This window comes from Heterodontus francisci, chromosome 20 (assembly GCF_036365525.1).
Source record: "Heterodontus francisci isolate sHetFra1 chromosome 20, sHetFra1.hap1, whole genome shotgun sequence".
Lineage (NCBI taxonomy): Eukaryota > Metazoa > Chordata > Chondrichthyes > Heterodontiformes > Heterodontidae > Heterodontus > Heterodontus francisci.
The window spans coordinates 39,495,042-39,521,052 of NC_090390.1; the positions used below are offsets into that span (position 1 = coordinate 39,495,042).

At 39.4% G+C, this 26,011-nt stretch overlaps 1 protein-coding gene across 1 annotated transcript in view; it reads right to left on the reverse strand.

Moving 5' to 3' along the window:
- Positions 1–25,485, reverse strand: part of LOC137380595 (RNA/RNP complex-1-interacting phosphatase-like) — a 56,686-nt gene extending 31,201 nt beyond the window's left edge. Inside the window, exons 1-2 of the mRNA XM_068052654.1 lie at positions 25,387–25,485; positions 25,133–25,186 (exon numbers count right to left, since the gene is read on the reverse strand). Of these exons, the coding sequence (XP_067908755.1) occupies positions 25,133–25,161 (29 nt within the window). The 5' untranslated portion in view covers positions 25,162–25,186; positions 25,387–25,485. The remainder of the gene's footprint in view (positions 1–25,132; positions 25,187–25,386) is intronic.
- Positions 25,486–26,011: the final 526 nt, after the last annotated feature.

Genomic DNA, 26,011 nt, shown 5'->3' on the forward strand with positions numbered 1-26,011 from the left:
ACTGTAGCTGTAGTTCATCGGAGCAAATTACAAGTGTTGAAGTTCTTGTTTAAAAGCAGTAAAATAACAATGAATATACATTATGGATAACAAAACAAAGCACGTTTGGAACCATAACGGTATATTTCTAACTGCTTTGTTAAAACATTAGCTTTTCAAACTAGATTAATAATCCAGTAACTTTATGAACCTCGGAACAAGGTAGACTTTAGCAAATGTACACATTTAGAGTAAATTTGCAAGATTAACAAGTTTTGAAAAAGCTGTATACAATTTAGACTTCCACAAAGAGGCAGTAAATCTTCCAAGTGTTCTGATTGAATAGATTGTACATACTGTAACCAAACAAGTCCTAATAAAAGACAGTAAAGTTAACACTAGTTACGTAATATTAACTCTTAATACATTGATGTAATTACTGTTACCTGGCTTCCTCAGTACTGTCAGGCAACAGTTACTGTTGCTCCCAGTCAATAAATGTTACAAAACAATCAGTTGTAGATGCACATTTGGTAAAATCTCTTCTTCTGAAGTTCATAGTTACAAGATTTCTGATTTAGTTTGTTATACCTGTGCTTTGAGAAATACTGAGCAGTTGAGAAATATTCAGTTGTGGTTCCACACATCAATTGAAAGAATTTTCTATTAGTTTTAGTTGCCATTGGCACAACAATGTATTCAGTAGATTAAATACCGATTATGTGTTGCCAAAGTGAATAGGGACACAAGTTATGAAACTTACAGTTACTGTTTTGAATCATTCACTCGAGATTTGGAATTTTCCAGAAAATATGCACTCGAATGGCATGATGGCTACTACCGTAACATTTTAAGAAACCACTATTGCTAAGTTTACGTCATTGGTGTCAATTAGTGTCACTAAATTGTCTTTTGTTTTACAATTTGATTTTTGTGCTTTTTTTTTTCTACATTGCATCCATTTACAAGAATGGAATTCAAATGCTGTATACGCTACAACTAATCAAGTGAGCTGGGTTTGAATCTTTGCTTTTTCTGATAATATTTAAAACTTCCTCCAGGTGGTAAACTGATGATTTAATCAGATCAACATTACTAAAGATATTCACTGATGTCTAGTATTACCAACATTAATGAAATGCTAAGAGCATTAGCTTTCAAATAAACATGTAGAGTGGTGTTTAAAATAACACAATCAAGATCAGTTATGTTTCAAAAATGAGTGATCATTGCTCATGACACTTGGCAGATTGTTCATGACCGAAAGAACTATAGGGTCAGCAAATTTATCACGCAAGTAACTGAACCATATAGACCAAAAAGATCCTAGATACAATTCCCAGTTTGTACTGTTACTGGAGATCAGCCAGGTATGAATATCACCATTATCCTCAGAGCCAACGTTCAGGAGGGGGAAGAATAATCCAAAATCTGCCAGGTTTTCCATTATCACTATCCAGCCAGCTGCTGAAAGTATATTTGCGTGAACATCAAACTTCACTAGGAATGTCTCCATGGCTGAAGAGCAAAAGGATTAGAACGACTTGCATTTATACAGTGCCTTTCATGACCATCAGATGTCTCAAAGTGCTTTACAGCCAATGAACTATTTTTGAAGAGTAGTCACGGTTGTAATGCAGGAAATATGGAAGCCAATTCATGCACAGCAAGCTCCCAAGAACAGCAATGTGATAACGACCAGATAATTTGTTTTCGTAATGTCGATTGAGGGATAAGTATTGGCCAGAACACCATGGATAACGCCCCCTACTCCTCTTCAAAATAGTGTTATGGGGTCTTTTATGTCCACCCAAGAGGGCAGATGGGGCCTTGGTTTAACAGTTCAACCCAAAAGATGGTACCTCTGACAGGACAGCACTCTCCTGGAGTGGGAGTTGAACCCACAACCTTCTAACTCAAAAGCAAAAGTGCTACCAACTGAGCCACAGCTGGCACCTGGCATATCTAGAATTATAGAAATTTTATCACCAGAGGCCAAAGGATTTAGAATATAATCCTTTACATTTCAGTACTGTACTCCTAAATTTATGCTTCATTACAGATTCATGACTAGTAAAAATCTTTCAAATACTGCCCCAATTTTTCCAAATCGATTTATCTTCTCACCTTTCCATCATCCTACCAAGTGCACTTTTTCACAATTCTGATTAGCCAAGTCTGCCCACACCACTCCAAATGTGGACTGATGCATGTCTTATGCAAATGAATCACCTTTAGATTTAATTTTCCTATGTAAAGAATTCAGAATTCCACTCGCCATACTTATTGCTTTTACTACCTATAAATTCTTCTTTTAAACATCGTGTACTAATAACTTGTATTTATATACACACCTTTAACATAGCAAAAGCATCCCAAAGAGTTTCATGAGTACTGCCAGACAAAATTTGACTGACACTTATTAGGATAGGAGTACCAAAATCTTGGTTTAAAGAGGCAGGTTTGAAAGAGCAACAGACAAAAGAGATTTATGGATGGAATTTCAGAGTTTAAGACGTAGACAGCTGAAGGCACAACTGCCAAAGGTTCAGCAATGACGTCTGGTGGGGGGAGGGGGGGGGGGGGGGGGGGGATCAAAGAGACCAAAATTGGAGGAGTGTCAAGTATTCTGGCAGGCTCTAGAGGTTATAGGAATGGGGAAGGGCGAGGCTATAGAAGGATTTCAACTCAAGCACGAGAATTTTTAAAACTGAGGTGTTGCCACTGTAGTTCAGTTAGCATTGGAATTAGAGTATGGACAGCATAGTTTTGGACCACTACCTACATCACTGGATTCCATTTATATTCTTTACTCCTTTTCTCAATGACTTCACATTTCTCTACATTGGGTTGTACTTGCCACATTTGCCTAATTCCCTAAGCCATGCATCTCCTGCTGTCTTATATTCCTGTTTGCTATTACCCTTAACTATTAATATTAGCCCCTCTATGCCCATATTCAAATCATTTATCCATATGGAAAATGAAGACACATGACACATCCTTGGTGCATACCAACAGCTACATTTGATCATCCAACAACCACCCATTTATTCCCAGTCTTCTATTTTCCATCCTTCCCTTTATATATTACTTCCAATTGTATAGACCTTAAACTTCACAATCTCTTACATGGCACTTTACTGAAGATTTTTTGAATGTCCAAAATATACCAAATTCATTGCATTTTCTCAATGCTTATACTTTTCCAGAATCACGATTGAATGTGATGTGCCCTTTGTAAACATATCATTGTTCTCAATTAGCCGTAGCTTGAGTTTACTAGTATTTATTCTGTAAGTTTTCATATTGTAGATGCAAGACTAGTTGATCTTTTTTTCACTAGACCTATCCCCTTCCTCTTTTTTGAAATGTGTTCAACATGTGCTACCTGCAGTCTTTGGGTACAATTCCAAGTTCTAAAAAAATTTGGAAAATTATTAACAACTCATCGCTAATGTAACCCCCTCACCAGTATCCTGAAGAATAAATCACTGACCTTTTAACACCAATATTAACATTATGCTTTTTAATTATGTATTGGTGGTTCTATTGTCCTACTGGAGTCCTTCCTTTACCTTCTATAAAAAGAGACAAAGTACAGAGGCATCTTATTCCTAGATTCTCTATCAACTCTTGGTAACTACCCTTTGACTATCATAGTACTTCCGATGGACACATTAAAGCTTATACTCATTATGTCTACTGCCAATCTTGTCTCATACTCGATCATCCCTAATGTTCATTTCACTTTCTTGCTAGACTAAATGAATGAGATACTGGAGAATGACCACCCATGGAACAGTCCCCCAAGTAAGGTATCAACACTTGCAGAAGGAAAAACAGGCTCAAAAAGACAATATGAACAAACACAGTGTGATGTGAATTTTCTGCCTCAGTTAAAAATGTTACTTCAGCCACATCTGGTAGGTTAGGGTTATTTTAGTTCCAACAATGCATTGCTGACACAGAACTTGTGTTTTTATTCATTTTTTTTTTATTTGCAGCTTTTAAAAGGAATTTAATTAAATGATTCTCAAAATACATTATACATTACAGAGACATAGCAAATGGACAAAGTCCGAAGTTTAATCCCTCACCTGTACCAAGTTAGCTGATCTCAGCATTCTCCAGGATAGGGAGGAGACAAACCTTGAGAGTTCCTACTCAATGTTATCTAGTGACCCACACAAAAACATACTCCTGGGAATCCCTGTCTTAACTCTGGAAGACATCATCTATTCAGAGGAGGCCAGATACTATATAAATACTTCCTATTGTTACCAATGGCAAATAATATAAATAGTACACTAGTAAGTCACTAAGTACAAATTTGAATTATTTTACACAGCTCCTAGGGCCCAAGCATTCCAGTTTGAAAACCTATGCTTTACTATAAACGTGTATGTTGATTGCATCAGGCTCAGTTCCAATAACCCACTCCAGTCAGTTTTTTCACTACCTAGCATGAGAAGCAAAGGTTGTTTATTATATTAGATTCAACACCATCATCCTCTGTAGTACAGTCATCTACAGACAGCAACTTTACATACAAACCTCAAGGTTGTGGTAGACTTTTATTTTTTTTAAAAAAAGATCATGAGACTTTGTCGCAAAACTTCTGTTCAGTGTGAGTCTTTGAATAGTAAAACATACAGACCTAAAACATGTGAAATTTACATTATAATAATCTTTATAAATTTAGTACATTTGACCATATTCAATGAGTTACATTCATTAATCCAATAAGAGATTTATGTGTTTCACAGCAGTCAAAAGATATTTTACTACAGCAATGCAACTTGCACTACAGTAACAAAATCTGCTTCTTGCAGGCTCCACTTCAATGCACCAATTCTCTCTTCAGGCTCTTCATTTCACAGAATATGCAACCTCAATCTCCTTAAAGCTGATCTGTCAGGTAAGCAATGTAATCCTGACTTAAATATTACTTTTCATAATTAAAACAGTTTGTATAAAGTCTTTACATCATCTAGCAACTCATTAATTGCGAGGAGAAGGAGATGGAACGAAGCAGATATCACATTTGATACAGCTACACATTAAGTAGCAAGCCTCAATTTAAAAATAAGTTCATTAAGGTAAGTATGACGATTCAATACATGGCAAAGTGTTTCATGGCTAAATGGACATGCAAGCCTTGGATTATTAATTTATTGTATACTCAAACTAAAAACAAAAGATAGAATTGATGCAAGTGGAGCACATCATTAGTGTTTCAAATGATCAAATGTGAAAGGAAAGATGTTCAGGCACCTAATTAACTACTGGAGACAGACTACTATAACTGTTACTTTTTGTTGATGTTACCAGTGATAAGACTGGGTTTAAAAAGTGGGAAAATGTTTTTTCTGCATAAAGATAAATACATCAAACGGAATTAAATGTAATTTAAACTATGCTTTAATATCCTTAACTTCCACCATAATAGCTACAGTACTCAAAAAGGTTTTAGTGAGTGATTGATTTTAATTTTTGTAAATACTGAGAAAATTACATTTCATTCTTTATTATGGCAAACATCAGGCAGTCTAGGATTATTCGGACATGTTTTCTAATGCTAGTAGTTGTCAAAGGAACAAAGATAAACCAAGATAGTTCAGAAAACTTGGAATAAAATATAACAGTTCACGTTTAAACAAATACTGCTTCACGGTCACACAGCAAGTTTTGGTATTTATACTGATAATATAATCTGTGAATCAAAACTGTGCATTTAAACAAAAGGATAACAAAAATTAGATGTTACAGGACAGGACAATGCACAAAAACTTTGTTTTTCATATGAACCACAATACATTACTGCTTGAAAAGACATTCATTACAGATTCCATTCTTTATAACAAGTTCCAATGCAGATATCCCAAAACAGTGCTTTGAAGTTACTTCACTGAATTGTTTTAACACAGGAACATGAAATATACCATATAAAACAGGGACCAGTCATGTCCTTATAAACACACTGTATAAAAATATTCTCAACCTCGCTCCACTGCCCTATTCTCTCACCATAGTCCTGTATTTTCAATTGCTTCAAAATATTCATCTACTCCTCCCTTGAGATTAATCTTTGCCTGAACCACGCCCTTGCGGCAAAGGTTTCAACAAATCTCTGCACAAAGAAATTTTTCCTAACCCCTCTCACTTGGAGGCCTTAAATTTGACTCTCCAACCAGAGAGGAGCATTCCTAAAAATGTCTTAAATTTCTTGTTGGTCATCTCTGCACCAGCAGAAATAGCCTGAGTATTTTCAACTCTGCAATCACTTATTATCCTTGTAAATCTATGCTATAGGCTTTAACGTTACTTCTACAATGGGTTACCCAAAATTGCACAGTATTTCAATAGCGTTAGCTGTGGCTCAGTTGGTAGCATTCACCTGAATCAGGTTTTAGGCTTAGTCCCACATCAGGGACTCGAGCACTAAAAACTGGGCCAGCCCCCTTATCACACTCCAGTGCATTACCGAGGGAGGGCTTTTTTTAAACAAAGGTTCCAACTTTCAGTTGAGACATTAAACCAAGGCCCCATCTGCTCTCTCCGGTGGACTTAAAAGATCCAGTATTATTTTGACCCAGCGCCAGCAAACTTTTGGGGGAGGATGTTCCAAATATTTACTACTTGTGCTGTGCAGAAGTGTTTTATGACAACTCCTGAATGGCATTACTCTAATCTTAAATTTTGCTGTAAGGTTAGGTTTTCTTGTTCTGGACTCCATAACCAGAAAAAATAGTTTCCATCTACTCTACAAAATCCTTTAATCATCTGAACCACCTCAATTAGATCACTCTTTAATCTACTGTACTTAAAAATTATGGTGCCCAATACTAAACACGGCACTCTAGATGTGATGCAACCAGAACTTTATATAACTTTAACTTTCACCTCTTTGTGCTCCAGTCTGGAGATGAATGCCAACATGCCACTAGCCTTTTAATTTTTTTCTACCTGCCCACCAGATTGTAGTGATTTCTGTATATGAATCCTTATATTTCTCTGCTCCGCCATAGTTCTCCGCCTATCAGTTAGAAAATACTCTGATCTATATTTCTTGGGTCCAAAGTGGATAATCTCTCACTTCCCCCCCCCCCCCCCCACCAAACTCCATCTGCTAGTTTTATCCACTCTCAATCTATCAATGTCCCTTTGCAACTTTATGCTCCCATTTACTCTAGGTACTCGATCACCTACCTTAACATGTTCAGCAAACTTAGATATACAGCTCCCTATTCCTATATAGCACTTGCAGTTCAGCACACCCTCTATATAGCGCACAAGTGTCAGCCTAGATTATGTGCTTGTCTCCAGTGTGCATCTTATACTCACAATCTTGACTTAGAGGTAAGAGTGCAACCACTGAGCCACGGCTGGTACCCCTATATTCTCACTTCCACCATAATATGCAAAATCAGATGCTAAATATTTAACATATCCACACCTACAGCCAAGTCTAACACCCGTAATTATTTTTACTTTTAATATGTTTAAATAAAAGCCCTTTTTATACAATTTGCTGGTCTTTTTACATTCACTTTTAACCCTCAATCTCCATTTTCACCTCCCACAAGATGTTCTATATTTCTCAATATTTTCTTGAGTATCAGTAGCCCCAGTTTCATCATTTAAGTTTCTGTTTAGTATGCCCATTTACCCATAGAAGTCTATGCTTTGATAAATTTACTTATTTTCATTAGTAACAGATACATTTGTATTCCAACTAATTCATAATTGGAGATTTGATTTGCTATCCCGTTTGCTAATTTTTCAGGTCTGGCAGCATCTATGGAGAAACAAACCTTTTATCAAAAAGGTCACAGACCTAAAATGGTAACCATTTCTCCTTCCACGGATACTGCCAGACCTGAATATTTCCAGCATTTTCTGTTTTCATTTCAGATTTCCAGCATCTGCAGTATTTTGCTTTTGCAAATTTTTCTGTTCACTTAATTTGGGCCAGCCCCCTTATCACACTGAACACCCTAACCGTTGACTCTTGATTATGCTTTTCTATTTTTAGTGAACCTATGTTGTGGTTGCTATTTCTCAACTGTTTCCCTCCTCTCAGCAGCTATGCGTCCTACTTCCTGTCCCAGGATAAATCAAACAATACTCCTTTCCTTGTTAAACTAGAAACATGTCAATCTAGAATGACAAGATATAGTGCTTTTATCCCATTCTTTCTTGGGATGGATAAAATCTTGCCTTATTTTCTGTTCATACACATCCAACGTGTCTGCTCATCTCCCCTCTAACTCATCTCTTGCTTGGTGACCTGCACTGCACACTTAATCACCTTATATCTATATTAATGTTGTCTTAATTATCTAGCACTTCAAACGTATTAAATTTAAAGAGTGATAGGTTTCCCCCAAGATTCTATTCCTGGGTTTGTAAATACACAAAAAAAAAACTGAATTATGCTGGATATCAACATACTTTATTTCAAATGAAGGTAATAAATAAAACTTTCATTTATTACAGCAAATCAACTTGTCTAAGAAAAAACAAATGCCATCCTAGGATCACAAGGTATATGAAGAAGGCCATTCAGCCAATCTTAAGTCATCAATCCATAAAGACCCATATCATCCCCTTCACTGCATCCTTATGTTTCTTGAATGATTCCAGGCTTTCATGTTCACTACTCTAAGTAGAAGTCCATTCCAAGTGTTTGGTTGGTCACTCTGCATTAATTTTTTTTTTATATCAGTCCTAAATTTACCTTCATTAGTTTGAAACTTTGCATCCTTGTTCCCCTACCCTTAGGTTTTACTTATTCCCTTACTGCTGTATAACTCCATGAGGTCAACTTAGGGATGTTCCCTTCTATGGTTGAAATGTTCAAATCTCATACCAAACACTAGTGATTTGGCTCATTGCATTTCTCCACAATAGTCCAGGGCTTGTATGTTCCCCTTGTTTCTTCATGACTAGAACTGATATGGTACCTATACTGCCATCCAGCCAGAGATTCAGCTTCTTTGAACCTAGAAATCATAGGATGCTCTGTGCCTATCAAGGCCAGAACTAGATAACTGTTTAGCATTAGACAGAGTTGAAATTTATATGACAGACTTTCACCACCTGAAAACTATCCCTTTGGCAAAATTACATTGAGAAAAATCATGCGGAGCTCTTCTGGGTCACAGCGCTAAATGGAGTTCCGTCTAGATTCAGTATTTTAAAAAAAAGCACAGCCATTCAGCGCTCAATAACTGGAAGCTCAGAGAATGAAAGGTTTTCTCTGGGGGTTAAGGAATCACTAAATGACTACACATCATCTCATATGGATTTTGTGAATAATGGGCAAAATTTTATTTGGCTTATGATAAAAATCAACAAATGCACCTCAAGGCACCTTTTGCTGAAATTTCACATTCCCTATTCCTTCAATGGTTGTAGCAGCTTTATAACTTGAAGGATAATGGGAGCAGTCACTATGTTGTGGTGTAAACCTAGGACAGATAATATGATAGGCATGCCAGCCATTTCTCCTTCTCTTAATTGACAGATTTCTAAATACCAATGACATAAAGGGATATGGGGATAGCGTGGGGAAAAAGGCATTAAAGTGGATGATCAGCCATGTTAGTAGCGAATGGCGGAGCAGGCTCGATGGGCTGAATGGCCTACTCCTGCTCCTACGTTCCTAATCTTTTCTTCACTATTAAGTTTAGAATATTTAGATCCAGGTATAAGGCCTTTTATTAAAGATTAAAAACAGGATCAAAAACATTCATTTTTGCGATCTAATATGTACTGCAAGCATTTCCAACTCAAGGACCAAGAATCCACTACATTCAACAGTTTTCAAAGTGGCAAATCAATTCATTGCTCCAAAAACGAGGGCAATATCCATGAAGTAAAAGTTGCTTGCCCAGAAAATCTCCCACCCGAACATCTGAATAAGCCAATTCTACTTGGATGATACCCCACTGGGGTTTCCAGCAGTACAGAGGAGTGGCACTGATTTGAAGTCCCTGCAAGCGGAGAGAGGTCTTTTCTTCCAGAGTTCTCCTCCCTTCCAACGTCCTTACCAGAACCTAATAGATCCTGGAAAAGAGCTTTCTGGTATTAAACCTCTTTGAAAAATGCCAAAACACAAACCATGTAAAAATGACAGTTTGGAATCATGGATGGCAAGGTTCTTAAGACTCTGTTGGTGCTTCTTGAAATTTTCGAAGTGCAACCTACCTAATCTCGAATTAGACGTTTCTCAGAGAAAGGTTTACTTGGCAGCTGGTCAGAAGGCTAGATATCTTTTGACTGCAGTAAGTTGACTGCTTCTAGAATTAGTTTGAACAGCCTTCTTTGGAACCAATTAATAATTTTCACCCAATATGCAAAGAAGCCACTTTGATTTGTTTAGTGTACCATCAATTATGATTCATCCTATTCTTCAAATTCATTTTGAGGACATCTGTGTGATTTGCACTACTGTTCAGATTTTCCCAGATGAACTTCATAGTACAGTCTCAAGTTCAGAAGGTAACAGCAACCATTCATTTGGTCCGTCAAGATTGATATGAATTATTGCCCCATGCTTAAATACTATGATTAAGCTCACAGATTTACTTTTTGAGGGATTGTGGCGGGTGGGAGGGGAGAAAAGGAAGGAACAGCAAAAAAGTAAAACCATGCAAGGTAGATTAAAAACTCCAAGCGCATTATAATACTTACATTTATATTTTGTCTGTCAAACAAAGCTTCATATAAATAATTACTTTGGAAATTAAATGAAACCCAATTCAAAATTCTCAAATATACAACACCCTGAGGAATAAAAACTCTACTGGGAAAAGTGGTTCAACTGTGGCTAACTACAGAAGTTAAGGACAGTATTATATTAAAAGGGACTTACAAATGTTGCAAAAAAGTAGTAAGCCGGAGGATTGGGAGGGTTTTAGAAACCAAAGGATGACCAAGAAAGTGATAGAGGGAGAAAATAGAATACAAGAGTAAACTAGAAAGAAATACAAAAACAGATTGTAAGAGCTTTTACAAGTATGCAAAAAGGAAGAGATTAGTGAAAGTAAACATGGGTCCCTTAGAGGCAGACAGGAGAAATTATAATGGGGCACATGGAAAAGGTGATAATATCTCCACAGTAGAAAGACAAATATATTGGAAATTGCAGGGACTCAATTGTTCAAGAAAGGAGAGAAAGAGAAAACCAGGAACGACAGGCCAGTAGACCGGACATCAATCATAGGGAAATGGCACGGGGGGGTGTGTGGGGGGGAAATAAATCACTACAATTAGACAGAATCAACAGAGTTTTATGAAAGGAAAATCATTTTTGACAAATCTGAGTTTTTTTTTCAGGGTGTAACTAGCAGGGCAAAAGAGGGAACCAGTGGATGCAGTATATTTGGATTTTCAGAATGCATGCAATAAGTTGCCACACAAGAGGTTGTTACACAAGTTTATGGTAATATATTAGGAGGGATTGAGGATTGGTTGACAGACAATAAACAGAGTAGGAATAAATGTTTTTTTTCAGGCTGACACCTGGTGACCAGTGGAATGCTGCAAGGATCAGTGCTTGGGCCTCAGCTATTTACAAGCAAAATCAATGACTTTGATTTATATCCAAGTTTGTTGACCTTCCAATGCTAGGTAGAAATGTAAGCTGTGATGAGGATGTAAAGTGGCTCCAAAGCAATATAGACCAGTTAGTTAAGTGATTGGGCAAGGTGGTGGCAGATGGGGTATAGTGCGGGGAAATGTGAAATTATCCACTTTGATAAGAAGAATGGAAAAGCAGAACATTTTTTTTTAATAAGGTAACAGACTAATAAATGTTGGAATCCAGAGGGTTTGTGGGCCCTTATACACAAATCACTGAAAGTGAACATGCAGGTACAGCAAACAGACAGGCAAATGGTACGCTTGCATTTACTGTAAGGAATGAGTAAGTCTTGTTGCAATTATATAGCGCTTTGGCGAGACCACAACTGGTGTACTCTGTACAGTTTTGGGCTCCATACCCAAGGAAGATTTGCTTGCCATTGTGCAATGAAGGCTTACTATATCGATTCCTGGGATGTCCTATGAGCAGAAATTGATTAGCGCAGGCCTATATGTTTTCTGGAGTTAAGAATGAAAGGTGATCTCAATGAAAGGTATAAGATTTTAGAGGGCTTGACAGGATAGAAGCTGAGAGGCTGTTTCCCCTGCCTGCAGGGTCTCAGGATTAGAGGTCAGCTATTTAGGATGGAGATAAGAAATTTCTTCACTGAAAAGCTTGTGAATTTTTGGAATTCTTTACCTGAGAGGGTTGTGGATGTTCAATCAGTATATCCTCAAATAATGAAGCACCATGCCCACATGCAGCAAGACCTGGAAAACATTCAGGCTTGGGCTGATAAGTAACATTCGCACCACACGAGTGGTGGGCAATGACTATCTCCAACAAAAGAATCTAACCATCTCCCGTTGATATTTAACAGTATTAGCATCACTGAACCCCCACCACCACCAATATCCTGGGGGGGTTACAACTGACCAGAAACTTAATTGGAACAGGCACATAAATACTGTGCCTACAAAAGCAGGTCAGAGGTTGAGAGTTTTGTGGTGAATAACTCACCTCCTGACTCCCCAAAGCCTTTCCATCATCTACAAGGTAGAAGTCAGGAGTGTGATGGAATACTCCACTTGCCTGGATCAGTGCAGCCCCAAACAAACACTCAAGAAGCTTGACACCATCCAGGACAAAAGAGCCCGCTTGATTGGCACCGCATCCACCACCTTAAACAATCACTCCCTCCACCAGTGGTGCAGTACCAGCAGTGTGCATCATCTACAAGATGCACTGCAGCAACTCACCAAGGCTCCTTCAACAACACCTTCCAAACCCAGGACCACTACTACCTAGAAGAACAAGTACAGCAGATGCATGGGAATATCACCACCTGAAAGTTCCCCTCCAAACCATAAACCATCTTGACTTGGAATTATATTGCCGCTCCAGGATTTTGACCCAGCGACAGTGAAGGAACTCCTTCCCCAAAAGCCCCTTGAGTGAACCTACATCACACAGATTGCAGTGATTCAAGGCAGTGGCTCACCAACACCTTCAAGGGCAATTAGGATGGGCAACAAATGCTGACCTTGCCAGCAATGCCCACCTCTCATGAACAAATAATAAAAAAATTCAAGGCTGAGATCGATAGAATTTGGGCACTAAGTGAATCAAGGAATATGGGGATAGGGTGGGAAAGTGCAAGTGATGTAGAAGTTCAGCCATCATCTTATTTGAATGGCAGGAGGCGGCTCGAAGGATCATATGGCCTCCTATTTCTTACATTCTTAGCAGAGGTAGTTACCTCACTTTGAGGCAGGAAAGCCAAATTCATACCCCACGAACAGGGCAGACCACAGTACAGAACCCAATGGCATCCACTTTCCCCCATTTCAAACTATTATTAGTTTTTATTAGAGATACAGCACTGAAACAGGCCCTTCGGCCCACCGAGTCTGTGCCGACCAACAACCACCCATTTATACTAACCCTACAGTAATCCCATATTCCCTGTCACCTACCTACACTAGGGGCAATTTACAACGGCCAATTTACTCATCACCTGCAAGTCTTTTGGCTGTGGGAGGAAACCGGAGCACCCGGGGAAAACCCACGCAGACACAGGGAGAACTTGCAAACTCCACACAGGCAGTACCCAGAATCGAACCCGGGTCCATGGAGCTGTGAGGCTGCGGTGCTAACCACTGCGCCGCTTATAGTTCTGCTTATAGCTAGCACCCCCTTCTTTCAGTCTATAACCTTAGCTACCATTGATTGTCTGATGCGGTATCAAAAAGCCTTTGCAAGTTGAGGTATACCATGTCTTAGTTTCCCCTAATAATTTTGGATGTCACCTCGCCAAACATGTCATGCAAGAACTGCCCTTTCTGAAGCAACACCGGCCATTATGTATTGTACATATTGTACTTTTCTCCGGATTGATTCAAATTATTTTCACATTATGAAACTAATATATCATCCTTCTTTCATATAGGAAATATATTTGCCACTTGGGACTTTCCCAATGTTTACTTTTTTTTTAAATGACCATTAGCACTTCACAAATCTCTAATTTCTTCTAAGTGCCTTGGGATATTTTCATTCATCCCACAGATTTTTTTCTTTCATGGGATCTGGGCATCGCTGGCAAAGCCAGCATTTGTTGCCCATCCCTAATTTCCCTTGAACAGAGTGACTTGCTAGGCTATTTCAGAGGGCAGTTAAGAGTCAACCATACTGCTGTGGGTCCGGAGTCACATGTAGGCCAGACCAGACCAGGTAAGGGTGGCAGATTTCCTTTCCTAAAAGGACATTGGTGAACCAAATAGGTTTTTATGACAATCGATGCAAGTTTCATGGCACCATTATTGAGACTAGCTTTCAATTTCAGATTTTATTAATTGAATTTAAATTCCATCAGCTGCTGTGGTGGGATATTGAACACTTGTCCCCCAGGGCATTAGCCCAGGCCTCTGGATGACTATTACCACTACATCACAGTCTCCCCAGTTGAGCCCTTCCAGATAATCTAAATTTGCAAAGGGCAAACAAAGTCTCAGTCACATCCAATAACACATGTGTCACATTGGATAAAAAAATTAATGCTCTCATGATTTAAAAAAAAAAAAAAACTTTCCAGGTAGCCATTTAGCATTCAACTTAATGTTCAGCTCTATATGGGCTTCAGAGTTGTACCTTCCTCCCCAACTACATTGGCAGAATTTTTGTCTTGTATTTTACGCCTGCCATGTCCTTTTCCACTTAGCACCCCTAAGCTTTTTAACCTACTTCTGTCCAATCATATATTCAACCCAATGGTTTTCTGCTAATTCTTTTCATTTCTTTATTCATTTCAGAGCATTTTTGTTTCCTTTATACTTGTTGCATTTTTCCTGTATGGTGTTGAAGGCCATCCATTTATCCTTAATGAATTTATATACCCCTGTAGTATATGCTGTTCTTTGGCTCTCATATTCCTTATATTTACCTGTCTGAAATGGCATACTAGAGTCTGGTTACATGTCTTAGTTGTTTCCTCAATTCAAAACCAGCAAACCCAGAATATGTCTGCTATTCTCCCCTATATTACTTAAGATAACTATATCTCTCTCCCTTATCATGTGCCTCCAATGGGTGCCTTTCTACAATAACTTGTGTTTCTGTCTCCCTCCCTTTTTGAATGAAGTTACATTCGCTATTTTCCAATCAAACGGAACCTTCCCGGAATCTAGGGAATTTTGGAGAATTAGAACTAACGCATCAACTATCTCACTAGCCACTTCTTTTAACACCCGAGGATGAAGTCCATCAGGACCCGGGGACTTGTCAGCCCGCAGCTCCAACAGTTTGTTCAGTCCAACTTCCCTGGTGATTGTAATTTTGAGTTCTTCCCTCCCTTCCATTTCCTGACTTACAGCTAATACTGGGATGAAGTCAAGTGACCTCAGATACTGCGCCCAATAATTAACAAGGCTGAGTTTATTGATGTCACAACTGCAGGGGTGAACTTCTCACTCACGTGCAGTTGCACTGCCTGTCATGAGGCTGGAACTGTGCACGCAAGGGCTACTGCAAATTGGGCCGTGTGCATAGGTGGCTTCCGGTTCAGCATTGGGAATCACTCCGCAATACAATGCTCACAGATGTCACATGACATATCAAAATATACAATTTGTAATAAAAAGGCACAAAATTGGGGATCAATAAATGCGATCACGTGATCACCTAAATCTCAGGAATAAAAACATCTAGCACAGAAAACAGGAATTACGCACAAGCAATACATCATACATATACCAACAAATCTCCAATGCTGCTGCTAATGGTATGTCAGGGATACATTCTTTTATAAAACGCAGGAACAGCGGGCTATATAAAACAGAACACTGCTGCGTGTACTATTAATCCTAGAAGGTGTAATGGTATTGCATTCTTGAAATGAATAGCTGTTTCAGTTACACGTCAGATTGAACGGCTCATTCATTTGACAACTATCTCCAGAGATCCAGAGCTTTGCACATGTCTTGCAATGAATGATCCCAGCGATGTATCCAAACAGCCTAAGCCAAGAGCATTTGAATATGCAGATTACAATGAAAGCACTATAATAAAAGAGCACTGCATTACATCAACAAAATCTCAAAACAGGATCAAGACAAGTCCTGGTATCTTATTCAGAAAGCCAAGCTAACTTTACAGAAACCTACTGCCACTGCTTTAGATGGGTCACAGGCAACAGTGAGATCGGTATTCAGGTTAGTACTAATGTTAATTGTTCCCAAATTCTGGATATTCCATTGTATTAATTGGGAGTAACTTGTGTTAAAGCACATTGTGAAGGCAGCTTTGAAAACTGCAAATTAACTTGAAGCCAAAAATCCTATATAACAGCTCAATTATATATCTCCCTTTAGATCTTGTGCTTCATCTTGCCTGGAATTGGTTGTCTACTGGAAAAGTGATGACACTTATTTTGAGCTAATCAGTGCTGTGAAGCTATTTATGGGCAACATGCCCTCTGAACTGATTTTCTCAGCGGGTGTTGGATTTGGTTTCTCTACTAGACAGGATGCAGCATCTGTTCAAATGAAGTGGAAATGCAAGGAGCAGTAAAGATGTGGCTTGAACATATGCAAACTGTTTCTTTTTATAAATAAGCTCTGTCTCAGACCTCGTTGGAGAGGTCAAATGGCATTTCGTACTTAAGCTTAAAGTTTATGAATGTGAACTAGCAAAAGACCAAGAATGAAATGCATTATACAATTCTTTTCATGGGTCTTCAGGAGAGTTATTTTCAATCATTTAAGATTAGGAACTGGGAAGGCTTCAGATTGAATTTCTGGTTATATTATTTACTGTTGAGGCACATTACTTCAAGTTCCCAAGAGTTACCAATGGGACAGTTTCTCTATATCAGCTTAATATCTTTCCCAAAAGAGAGAATACTTTGAGATTTCTGCATTCTGGATTTAGCCAAACAACAATACCTCTTTTCTTGAACTTTTAAATTCAGTTTCATAGGTTGCTTCAATCATGTGCATGAGTGCCAGGGTATTTACACATCACAATCGATTTCATGCCTTTCTAAAAAAGCCAGTATAGAATGCAGATTACAATGAAAGCACTGTGATAGAAGAGCACTGCATTACATCAACAAAATCTCAAACATAGGATAATGACAAGTCCTGGTATCTTATTCAAAAAGCCAAGCTAACTTTACAGAAACTACTGCCACTGCTTTAGATGGGTCACAGGCAACATCCAGATCAGTATTCAGGTTAGTAATGTTAGCTTTCCCCAAATTCTGGATATTCCATTGTATTAATTGGAGTAGTTGTGTTAAAGCACACAGTGAAGGCAGCTTTGAAAACTGCAAATTAACTTGAAGCCAAAAATCCTTTTTAACAGCTCAATTAGATCACGAAAGCACAAAACAGCTGATGCAAGAATTCCCATGGATAGTAAGGGAACAAGTCTGTGGATGATCTCATGCACAATCTGAGAGATGTTCTTTGTCTGATTAATCAGCAATTAGCAAAATCCATAGGAACATAGGAGCAGGAGTAGGCCATTTAACCAGTCAAGCCTGCTCTGCCAATTAGATTGAGACTGATCATCTACCTTAATGCCACTTTCCTGTGCTATTGCCATATCCCTTGACATCATTAGTATCCAGCTATCTATTGATTTCTGTCTTGTTCAATGATTGAGCTTCCACAGCCCTCTGGGGTAGAGAATTCAAAAGATTCACCACCCTGAGTGAAGAAATTCCTCATCTCAGTCTTAAATGGCTTACCCCTTATTCTGAGACTATGTCCCCTGGTGCTACTCACCAGCCAGGCGAAACATCCTATCTACATCCACACACAGAACCACAGAAAAATTACAGCACAGAACGAGGTCATTCAGCCCATTATATCTGCGCCAGCTGAAAAAACAAGCTGCCCAATCTAATCCCACCTACCAGCACCTGGTCTGTAGCCTTGCAGGTTACAGCATTCAGGTGTAGGTCCAGGTACCTTTCAAGTGAGTTGAGGATTTCTGCCTCCACCACCAAGCCTGGCAGTGAATTCCAGACACCCACCACTCTTTGGGTGAAAAGGTTTTTCCTCATGTCCCCTCTGATCCTTCTACCAATCACCTTAACTCTGTACCCCCTGGTAATTGACTTCTCCGCTAGGGGAACAGGTCCTTCCTGTCTATTCTATCTAGGCCCAACTCAATTAAATCACCCCTCAGCCTCCTCTATTCTAAGGAAAACCCCAGCCAAGCCAATCCAATCTTTCCTCATAGTTGCATTTTTCAAGCCCTGGCAACATTCTTGTAATTCTCCTCTGTAATCACTCCAGAGCAATTATGGCCTTCCCGTAATGTGGTGACCAGAACTGTACACAATACTCCAGCTGTGGCCTAACCAGCGTTTTGCCTGCTTTTGTATTCTATACCTTGGTTAATAAAGGAAAGCATTCCATATGCCTTCTTCACCACTTGATCTACCTGTCCTAACACCTTCTGGGACCTGTGGACATGCACTCCAAGGTCTCCCACTTCCTTCCGTTTATTGTGTATTCCCTTGCTTTGTCTGCCCTCCCCAAATGCATGACCTCACACTTCCCCGGATTGAATTCATTTGTCACGTTTCAGCCCGCTCAACCAAATCAATGATATCATTCATGGAGTTCACAGCTATCCTCTTCACTATCAACTACACGGCCAGTTTTTGTCTCATCTGCAAAATTCCCAATCATGCCTCCCATATTCAAGTCCAAATCATTTATACCACAAACAGCAAGGCATCCAACATGGAGCCCTGTAGAATGCCACTGGAAACCGCCTTCCATTCACAAAAACATCTGTCCACCATTACTCTTTGTTTCCTGTCACTGCGTCAATTTTGATCCAACTCGCCACATTCCCCGGTATCCCATGGGACTCTCTCAGCCTGTAAGAATTTTAAGTTTCAATGAGATCACATCTCATTCTTCAAAACACTAGAGAATATAGGCCCAGTTTCTTCAATCACTCCTCATAAGACAATCCTGCCATCCCAGGGGATTAGTCTGGTGAACCTCCATTGCATTCCCTCTAAGGCAGACATATCCTTCTTCAGATGAGACAAACTGTACACAGTACTCCATATGTAGTCTCATCAAGGCTATACACAATTGAAGCAAGACTTCTTTACTCCTGTACTAAAAATATCTTGCAATAAATGCCAACATAATTGCTTGTCTTCCCAACTGCTTGCTGCACCTGCATGCTAACTTTTAGTGACTCATGAACAAGGACATCCAGGTCCCTTTGAACATCAACACTTCCCAACCTCTCTCCATTTAAGAAGTGGATAACTTCACACTTATTCACATTATATTCCATCTGCCATGTTCTTCCCTTTGAAGCCTCCTGGCATCCGCCTCACAACTTACTTTCCCACCTAGTTTTGTGTCATCAGCAAATTTACATTTGGTCTCCACGTCCAAATCATTTATATAGACTGAACAGCTGTGGCCCAGCACTGATCCCTGCGCTACCCCACTAGCAACAGCCTGCCATCCTGAGAATGACCCATTTATTCCTATTCTGTTTTGTTATGACCAAGTGAAAAAGGTGTCCAGGGGTCTTTTATGGTCTTATTGTAACAGGGTTTAATTTTAAACACACTGTTTTGAGCTCCCCCTTTGGTGAATCCTCGTTTACTACTTTCCAATTATAAGACAAAGAAATGAGCATAAACAGGCTTTCTTAGGTTTAAAGAAGAAAAGTGAAATTTATTAACCGAATTAGAGTTTAAGTTTAAGGTTTAACGCCGACAGATATACAACATGCCCATGATTGTATGCACACGCGATACACACATGCAAATAGGGAGAGAAAAGAGAAGAAAAACAAAATGGAGGTTTGAGGCAATATCAGAAGAGTTTCTTGTTTACTGTGCTTCGATCTCATTGTGGCCCTTTTGTAAGTGGTCTTGCCTTTCGTTGGGGCCCAGTATTCTTCTTAAACCTTGTTGACTGTAGGTGACTTTTCTCTCTTGGGGTTCATGTGCCTTCGATGGTTTCCAAAGCTGGTGAGAGCGAGATGAAAGCAGACAGGAGAGATATGTTCTCAGTCCAGGAGAAAATAGCTTTCTGATTTCAAACCCCTTGTTGGAAGTTCAAATTCAAAAAACTCCAAGTCAGTCAGTCATGTGACCCAAACTGGCCTGACCACATTTGTTTGTGTATTCGGCCATCTTAGTGGTTAACCAGGAACGCTTCAACATCTGGTAATCAAAAGTCCATCGTGTATTAAATTGGAGCAGGGAATAGCTCCTTTGTCCTTTGAAGTACTGTCTGTTGATATGCTAAGGTCTGTCTCCAGCCAGTCTCCAATTGTTTTTTTAAAGCAAGTTCTTTCTTCACTAACAGCTGTTTAAAATTAATTTTCATGTGGCGAAATTACTTTTCCTCATTCTTGGCAGGTGGAGGGCTTGCCTGACAGTTTTCTGTCCCGTTAACCAATTCTCAATCCATACCAGTATATTACCCCCAATTCCAAGTGCTCTAAGCCCCTGTGTAGGACCTTATCAAAAGCATTCTGAAAGTTCAAAACACATCCACTGGTTCTCCTTTATCTATGCTACAAGTAACATCCTCAACAAAACTCCAACAGGTTTGTCAAACATGATTTCCCTTTCATAAATCCATGTTGACTCTGCCCAATAATATTTAAGTGTCCAAATATCACATCCTTTATAATAGATTCCTATATTTTCCCTACTAACGTCAAACTAACAGGTCTGTAGTTCCCATTTTCTCTCCCTCCTTTCTTAAATGTGGTTACATTTGCTGCTTTCCAGTCTGCAGGAATCTTTCCAGAATCTACAGAATTATAAAAGATAACCACCAATGCATCCACTATCTCTACTGCCACCTCCTTCAACACTCTGGGATATAGTTCATCTGGTCCAAGGGATTTATCAACCTTCAACCCAATTATTTTCCAAGTACTACCTCTTTATTAATACCAATTTCTTGCAGTTCCTGATTTTCACAAGCCCCTTGGTTCCCTAGTATTTCTGGGAGATTTTCTGTATCTTCCTCCATGAAGACTGACACAAAGTAATTGTTTAGTTTCGCTGCCATTTCCCTATTCTCCATTACAAATTCTTTTGTCTCCGCCTGTAATTTATTCTTGCTAATCTTTTCCTTTTCACATCCCAAAAGAAGCTTTTACAGTCAGCCTTTGTTTCTTGCTAGCTTGCATTCATATTCTCTTTTCCCTTCATCAGTTTCTTGGTCATCCTTTGCGGATTCTAAATTGCTACCAATCCTCGGGCTTACCACTTTTGCTAGCAACCTTATAAGCCCCTTTGATCTAATGCAATCTTTAACATCTTCAGTTAGCCACAGTTGATTCATCTTTCCTGTTGGGTTTTTGTGTCTTAGAGGAATGCAAATTTGTTGCAGACCATGTAATACTGCTTAAAAACTAGCCATTGCCCATCTGTCAAATCTTTGTGTATTTTACCAATTCACCACACCTTTAGTTTCCTTTATTCAGATTTAAGACCCTAGTTTCAGAATGAACTATATCACTTTCAAACTTAATGTGAAATGCTATATTATGGCCACTATTTCCCAAAGGCTTCTTTACAGCAAATTTATTAGCCCTCTCATAACATAATACTAAATCTGAAATAGCCCGATCCCTAGTTGATTCTTCAACATACTGCTCCAGAAACCCATCTTGTACACACTCCAGGAATTCATCTTCCACAGGATTAGTGTTGATTCGATTTACCCAGTCTATATGTAAATTGAAGTCACATTATTACTATACAACCCATGTCACATGCATTTTTAATTTCCTTATTTATACTGTGCCCAACATTACCACGACTGTTGGTGGTTTAGAAACAACTCCCATGTTTGCTGTCTCTTGCTGTTTCTCAGCTCCACCCAAATTGATTCTACATCTTGATCCTTCGATCAAAGATCCTCTCTCATTAATATACTGATCTCGCCCCTTAAGAGCGCTACCCCATCTTCTTTTCATTTTTGCCTATACTTCCTAAATGACCAATATCCTTGAATATTCAGTTCCCAGTCTTAGTCACCCTGTAACCATGTCTTTGTAATGACAATTAAATCATACCCATTTACCTCCATTTGTGCCTTCAAATCATCTGCCTTGTTGTCTATGCTGCGTGCATTCAGATACGAGTGCCCTTAACTTTGTCTTTAACATTGTTCCGCATTCTGATCCTATCTGATTCTTGCCTTTGTTTAGTCTATCTTCTAATTTCGCTTACTACTTTTCTACTTCGTTTTGCTTCCCGCCAATCTTCCCTTCCTGCCACACTCAAGATTATCAATTCCCTTATTGCTACCTTGCCTTCATCTCTCTCACTAAGTTATCACGTCTTCTCTCACTTGATTCCCCGCCCCTACAAATTAGTTTAACAAAGTGACTCCTGACAATGCAGCAGCCTGCCAACATCAAAATGCTCCAAGCTGCGCATGCACAGCCTACATCTTGCCAGGACTAACTGGCGCATGCGCGGGAAAACATTATCAGCTACTCGCTCTCCTTGCCCGCTTCCCCCCACTGAGCTACTCGCTCGTGCCCCACTGGCCACGCTCCCCTCGGCCACTCGTTCCAGACCTCGCCACTGCTACCCCCTCCTCCCACCACCTCACCTTGGCTGATTGTTCCCCACTCCTTGCCCACCACTCTCTGGCTGCTTGTTCCCTAGAAACCACACCCCCCCCCCCACTAGCTCTAGGCTGTGCCACTTCCTTTCTCTCAGCCACTTGCTCCTATAATCGCCCCTCGTGGCCTGCCTTGCTTCTTCAGGTGGCATGGGGAACAATGTAACGTGGGAGCGATTGGCCGAGAGGACGGAGGTGGTGCGGCCTAGAGCTAGTGTTGGAGGGGAAACAGGGAGCAAGCGGCCGCAGAGCAGGGTGGCGGGAAGCTGGGAGCAATTGGCTGAGGGGAGGTGAGGTCTGGAGCAAGTGGGGGGGGGGGAAAGAGAAAGAGGGTGAGGGAGGACGGCATCCCATAGAAACTTGCTTACATTCCAAATTTCAATGACAGTATCATACCAGAGATCTTCTGTCTTTGTTAAAAAATCAAAACAGTTGAGCAGGAGACATCCAAGAAATGATACAAATGAATCAATGGCAGGAGGGAGCAGGGGACTATTGGGGGTGGGACGCAGGCGACGATGGCAACCTTTGAGGGGATTTTCAGGTTGAAGTTGTTTTTGTGATAAATTGAACAGCGCCATCTTTAATCCTGGCAGCTGCCTGAACGTCAGATTGTGACGTTTCAGTGGAAAAGGCTGCATTTACACGTGCTAGTACTGCGCCACCTAGTGGTTGCATTGTCAGCAAAAACAGCCTTAGTTTAAAGCCCTCTCTACCGCCCTAGTTATACAGCTCACCAGAACATCGGTCTCAGCACGGTTCAGGTAAAGACTGTCCTAACGGTACAGCTCCCACTTTTCCCAGTGCGCCATGAATTGAAACCCATTTCCCCCACACCAATCTTTGAGCCACACAATTAACTCTCTAATCTTAATTACCCTATTTCAATTTGCTCGTGGCTCAGGTAATAGTCCGGGGACTATTTTCAGCACTTTGTTTTTAAACCCAATCTATTGCTTATTAAAGACTAAAACTTTTTTTCTTAAATGACACGTAGACTGACTTAGTTTTATTAAGTGCGAGTCTGTTTTACTGTTGTCTTTTTTATTCTGTATATGACTTGCCAGCAAATAATTTGACCAAGAGTGTTGGCCTGTATGCATTGATTTGGCAGTTATCTTTTACTTTTGACAGTGACCAGGGAACAAAACGGTATCCTGCACATTTTCTTGTAAGCAGTTTACCACAAAAAGTGATTAATTGTTAAGCCATGACTGTGCACTTGAGAGCAAGTACTGGAAAATAAACTATAATACGAGTACAAAAATCAAATTAAAAGTTGGAAGTCAATACGAGCTTGAATGTTCATTATCTTTTTAGTCTACTGAAAGTATGTGAACATTCTATTAATATCACCATTGCATTATTGTAGCAAGTTTTGTTTTATTCTTAATGTTATTGTTATTTTTCCAACTCACTCAAAAAAGGTGTGCCATAGCTTACAATATCCATCAGTACTCAGAACTTTAATTTTATAACCTTTTTACACCTTCACAGAGGACTGCCACTGATTACAGCCTCTAGGTTATTACATAGTTATTGGCACTCCTGGACATAAAAAACACGTTAAACCAACAGCAATGGAAATCCATTTTGCCATCACTTTCCCCAAGACCTGGTGCATTGGTCTTTCATATAACAAGGTACTGCAAACTGGCAGCTGTTTATTAGATACATCTTTTATCTCACTTCTTAAGCTTTGAAAGATTGATGAGTTCTCCAATACACCATAGTCTGATTCAATTTTAAGCATAATAAAAAAAACACTGCCTACAGGAAAGCTGCATCAGAGCTTCAATTAGCCAAATATTATAAATGAAGCTGACCAACCTCCAGTTGTATAATGTTATACCACTTAGGTGTCATTGTTTTTCAGATGATACCACGAATTCCAGACTCAATTTCAAAAAGTAAAAGTCTGATTTCATCGTTTGAGGACATTTTAATTTGGTTATTTGATCACCGATATGCAAAATTAAATCTTATCGCTTGTAAGCAAGATCTAGGGCTTGCTAATTTCTAGATTTCCTATCTTGTGGATCACAGGAGTTCCTACACAAATGCTATTTCCTGACACTTAAGAGGTGTACAGGAACGTGTAGTTCGAAAGACATGTTCGAAAAACATCAGCGGTACACTCTTTAGTGTACACAGCATACAAACCACACATACATACACGCACACACACTAAATACCACCTTGTACGATTTATCCTCCAAAAACGTGAAATTCGCAAGCGTGATACTTACAATTTTGAAGGCATTGTTTACTTACCAATAGCTGCACTTAAGCGCCGCTTAACATGGCGGCGGTCTCTCTCTTACTTACCCGTTGGTCGACATTTTAGGCACGGACTCACCTAATATTTAGTCCTGTAACTAAATCCGTCTAAAGTCAGTCTGATCATACTTACCCATCAGGAACCGTATTCTTCTTCACCATGGCTTAAAGGAGCCGATGAAAGTCACTGCAGCAAATAGAAAAATCGCGCTGTTAAACGTTTTAACTTCGATTTTGTTCAGTCAACAGGCACCACAGACCAGGCCTCGATCCTTTCATACAAAAATCATCTCAGTGACTGCGCTTAACCTCCAAAGTTCAATATAGAAGGTTTTTAGTGTACCAATTTAGTATCTTTAATTAGCGGAAAAATGAGAGGAAACCTACCCCAGCTTTTTAATATAATCTCTGAAGTAATATACAACTATTCCTCCTCATCTATTCCCTACAACCAACACCCCACCAAAGAAATTTCCAGAACATTGAGACGCGCATGTGCGAGATGACACTACCTTACGTTGCGTGAACAGCGCAGACGCAGCGAATGGGGCCGAACGACTTGGAGCAGCATCTGGTGGTTGTATTATTTCAAATAATACAAGGCCAGAATTGGCCTTTATAGCCACTCCAGGCGCTGCTTCACAAACCACTGACCACCTCCAGGCGCGTATCCATTGTCTCTCGAGATAAGGAGGCCCAAAAGAAAGAAAAAAAAAGAAAATTATTTCAAAATTTTAACTAACGCTGGACATAATGCCTACTTTGGTTTCTTCGCACATGCAAACTTACAGTATTGGTGGATAAGTAGGCCTCAAAACGCTGAAAAAAACTTCGATTAAAGGCTACTAACATCACTGCTTCAAGTCAATTGAATAAATTAAATTATAGGGAACTTCGTCAGGAGACGGTGAAAGCAGATTCATTCAAATGTAAATTAGTTTTTTTAAGTAAATGATTATGATGCAGGATATGTAATTTGAGACAAGACGTGGTAAGTATAGCATACTTGAGA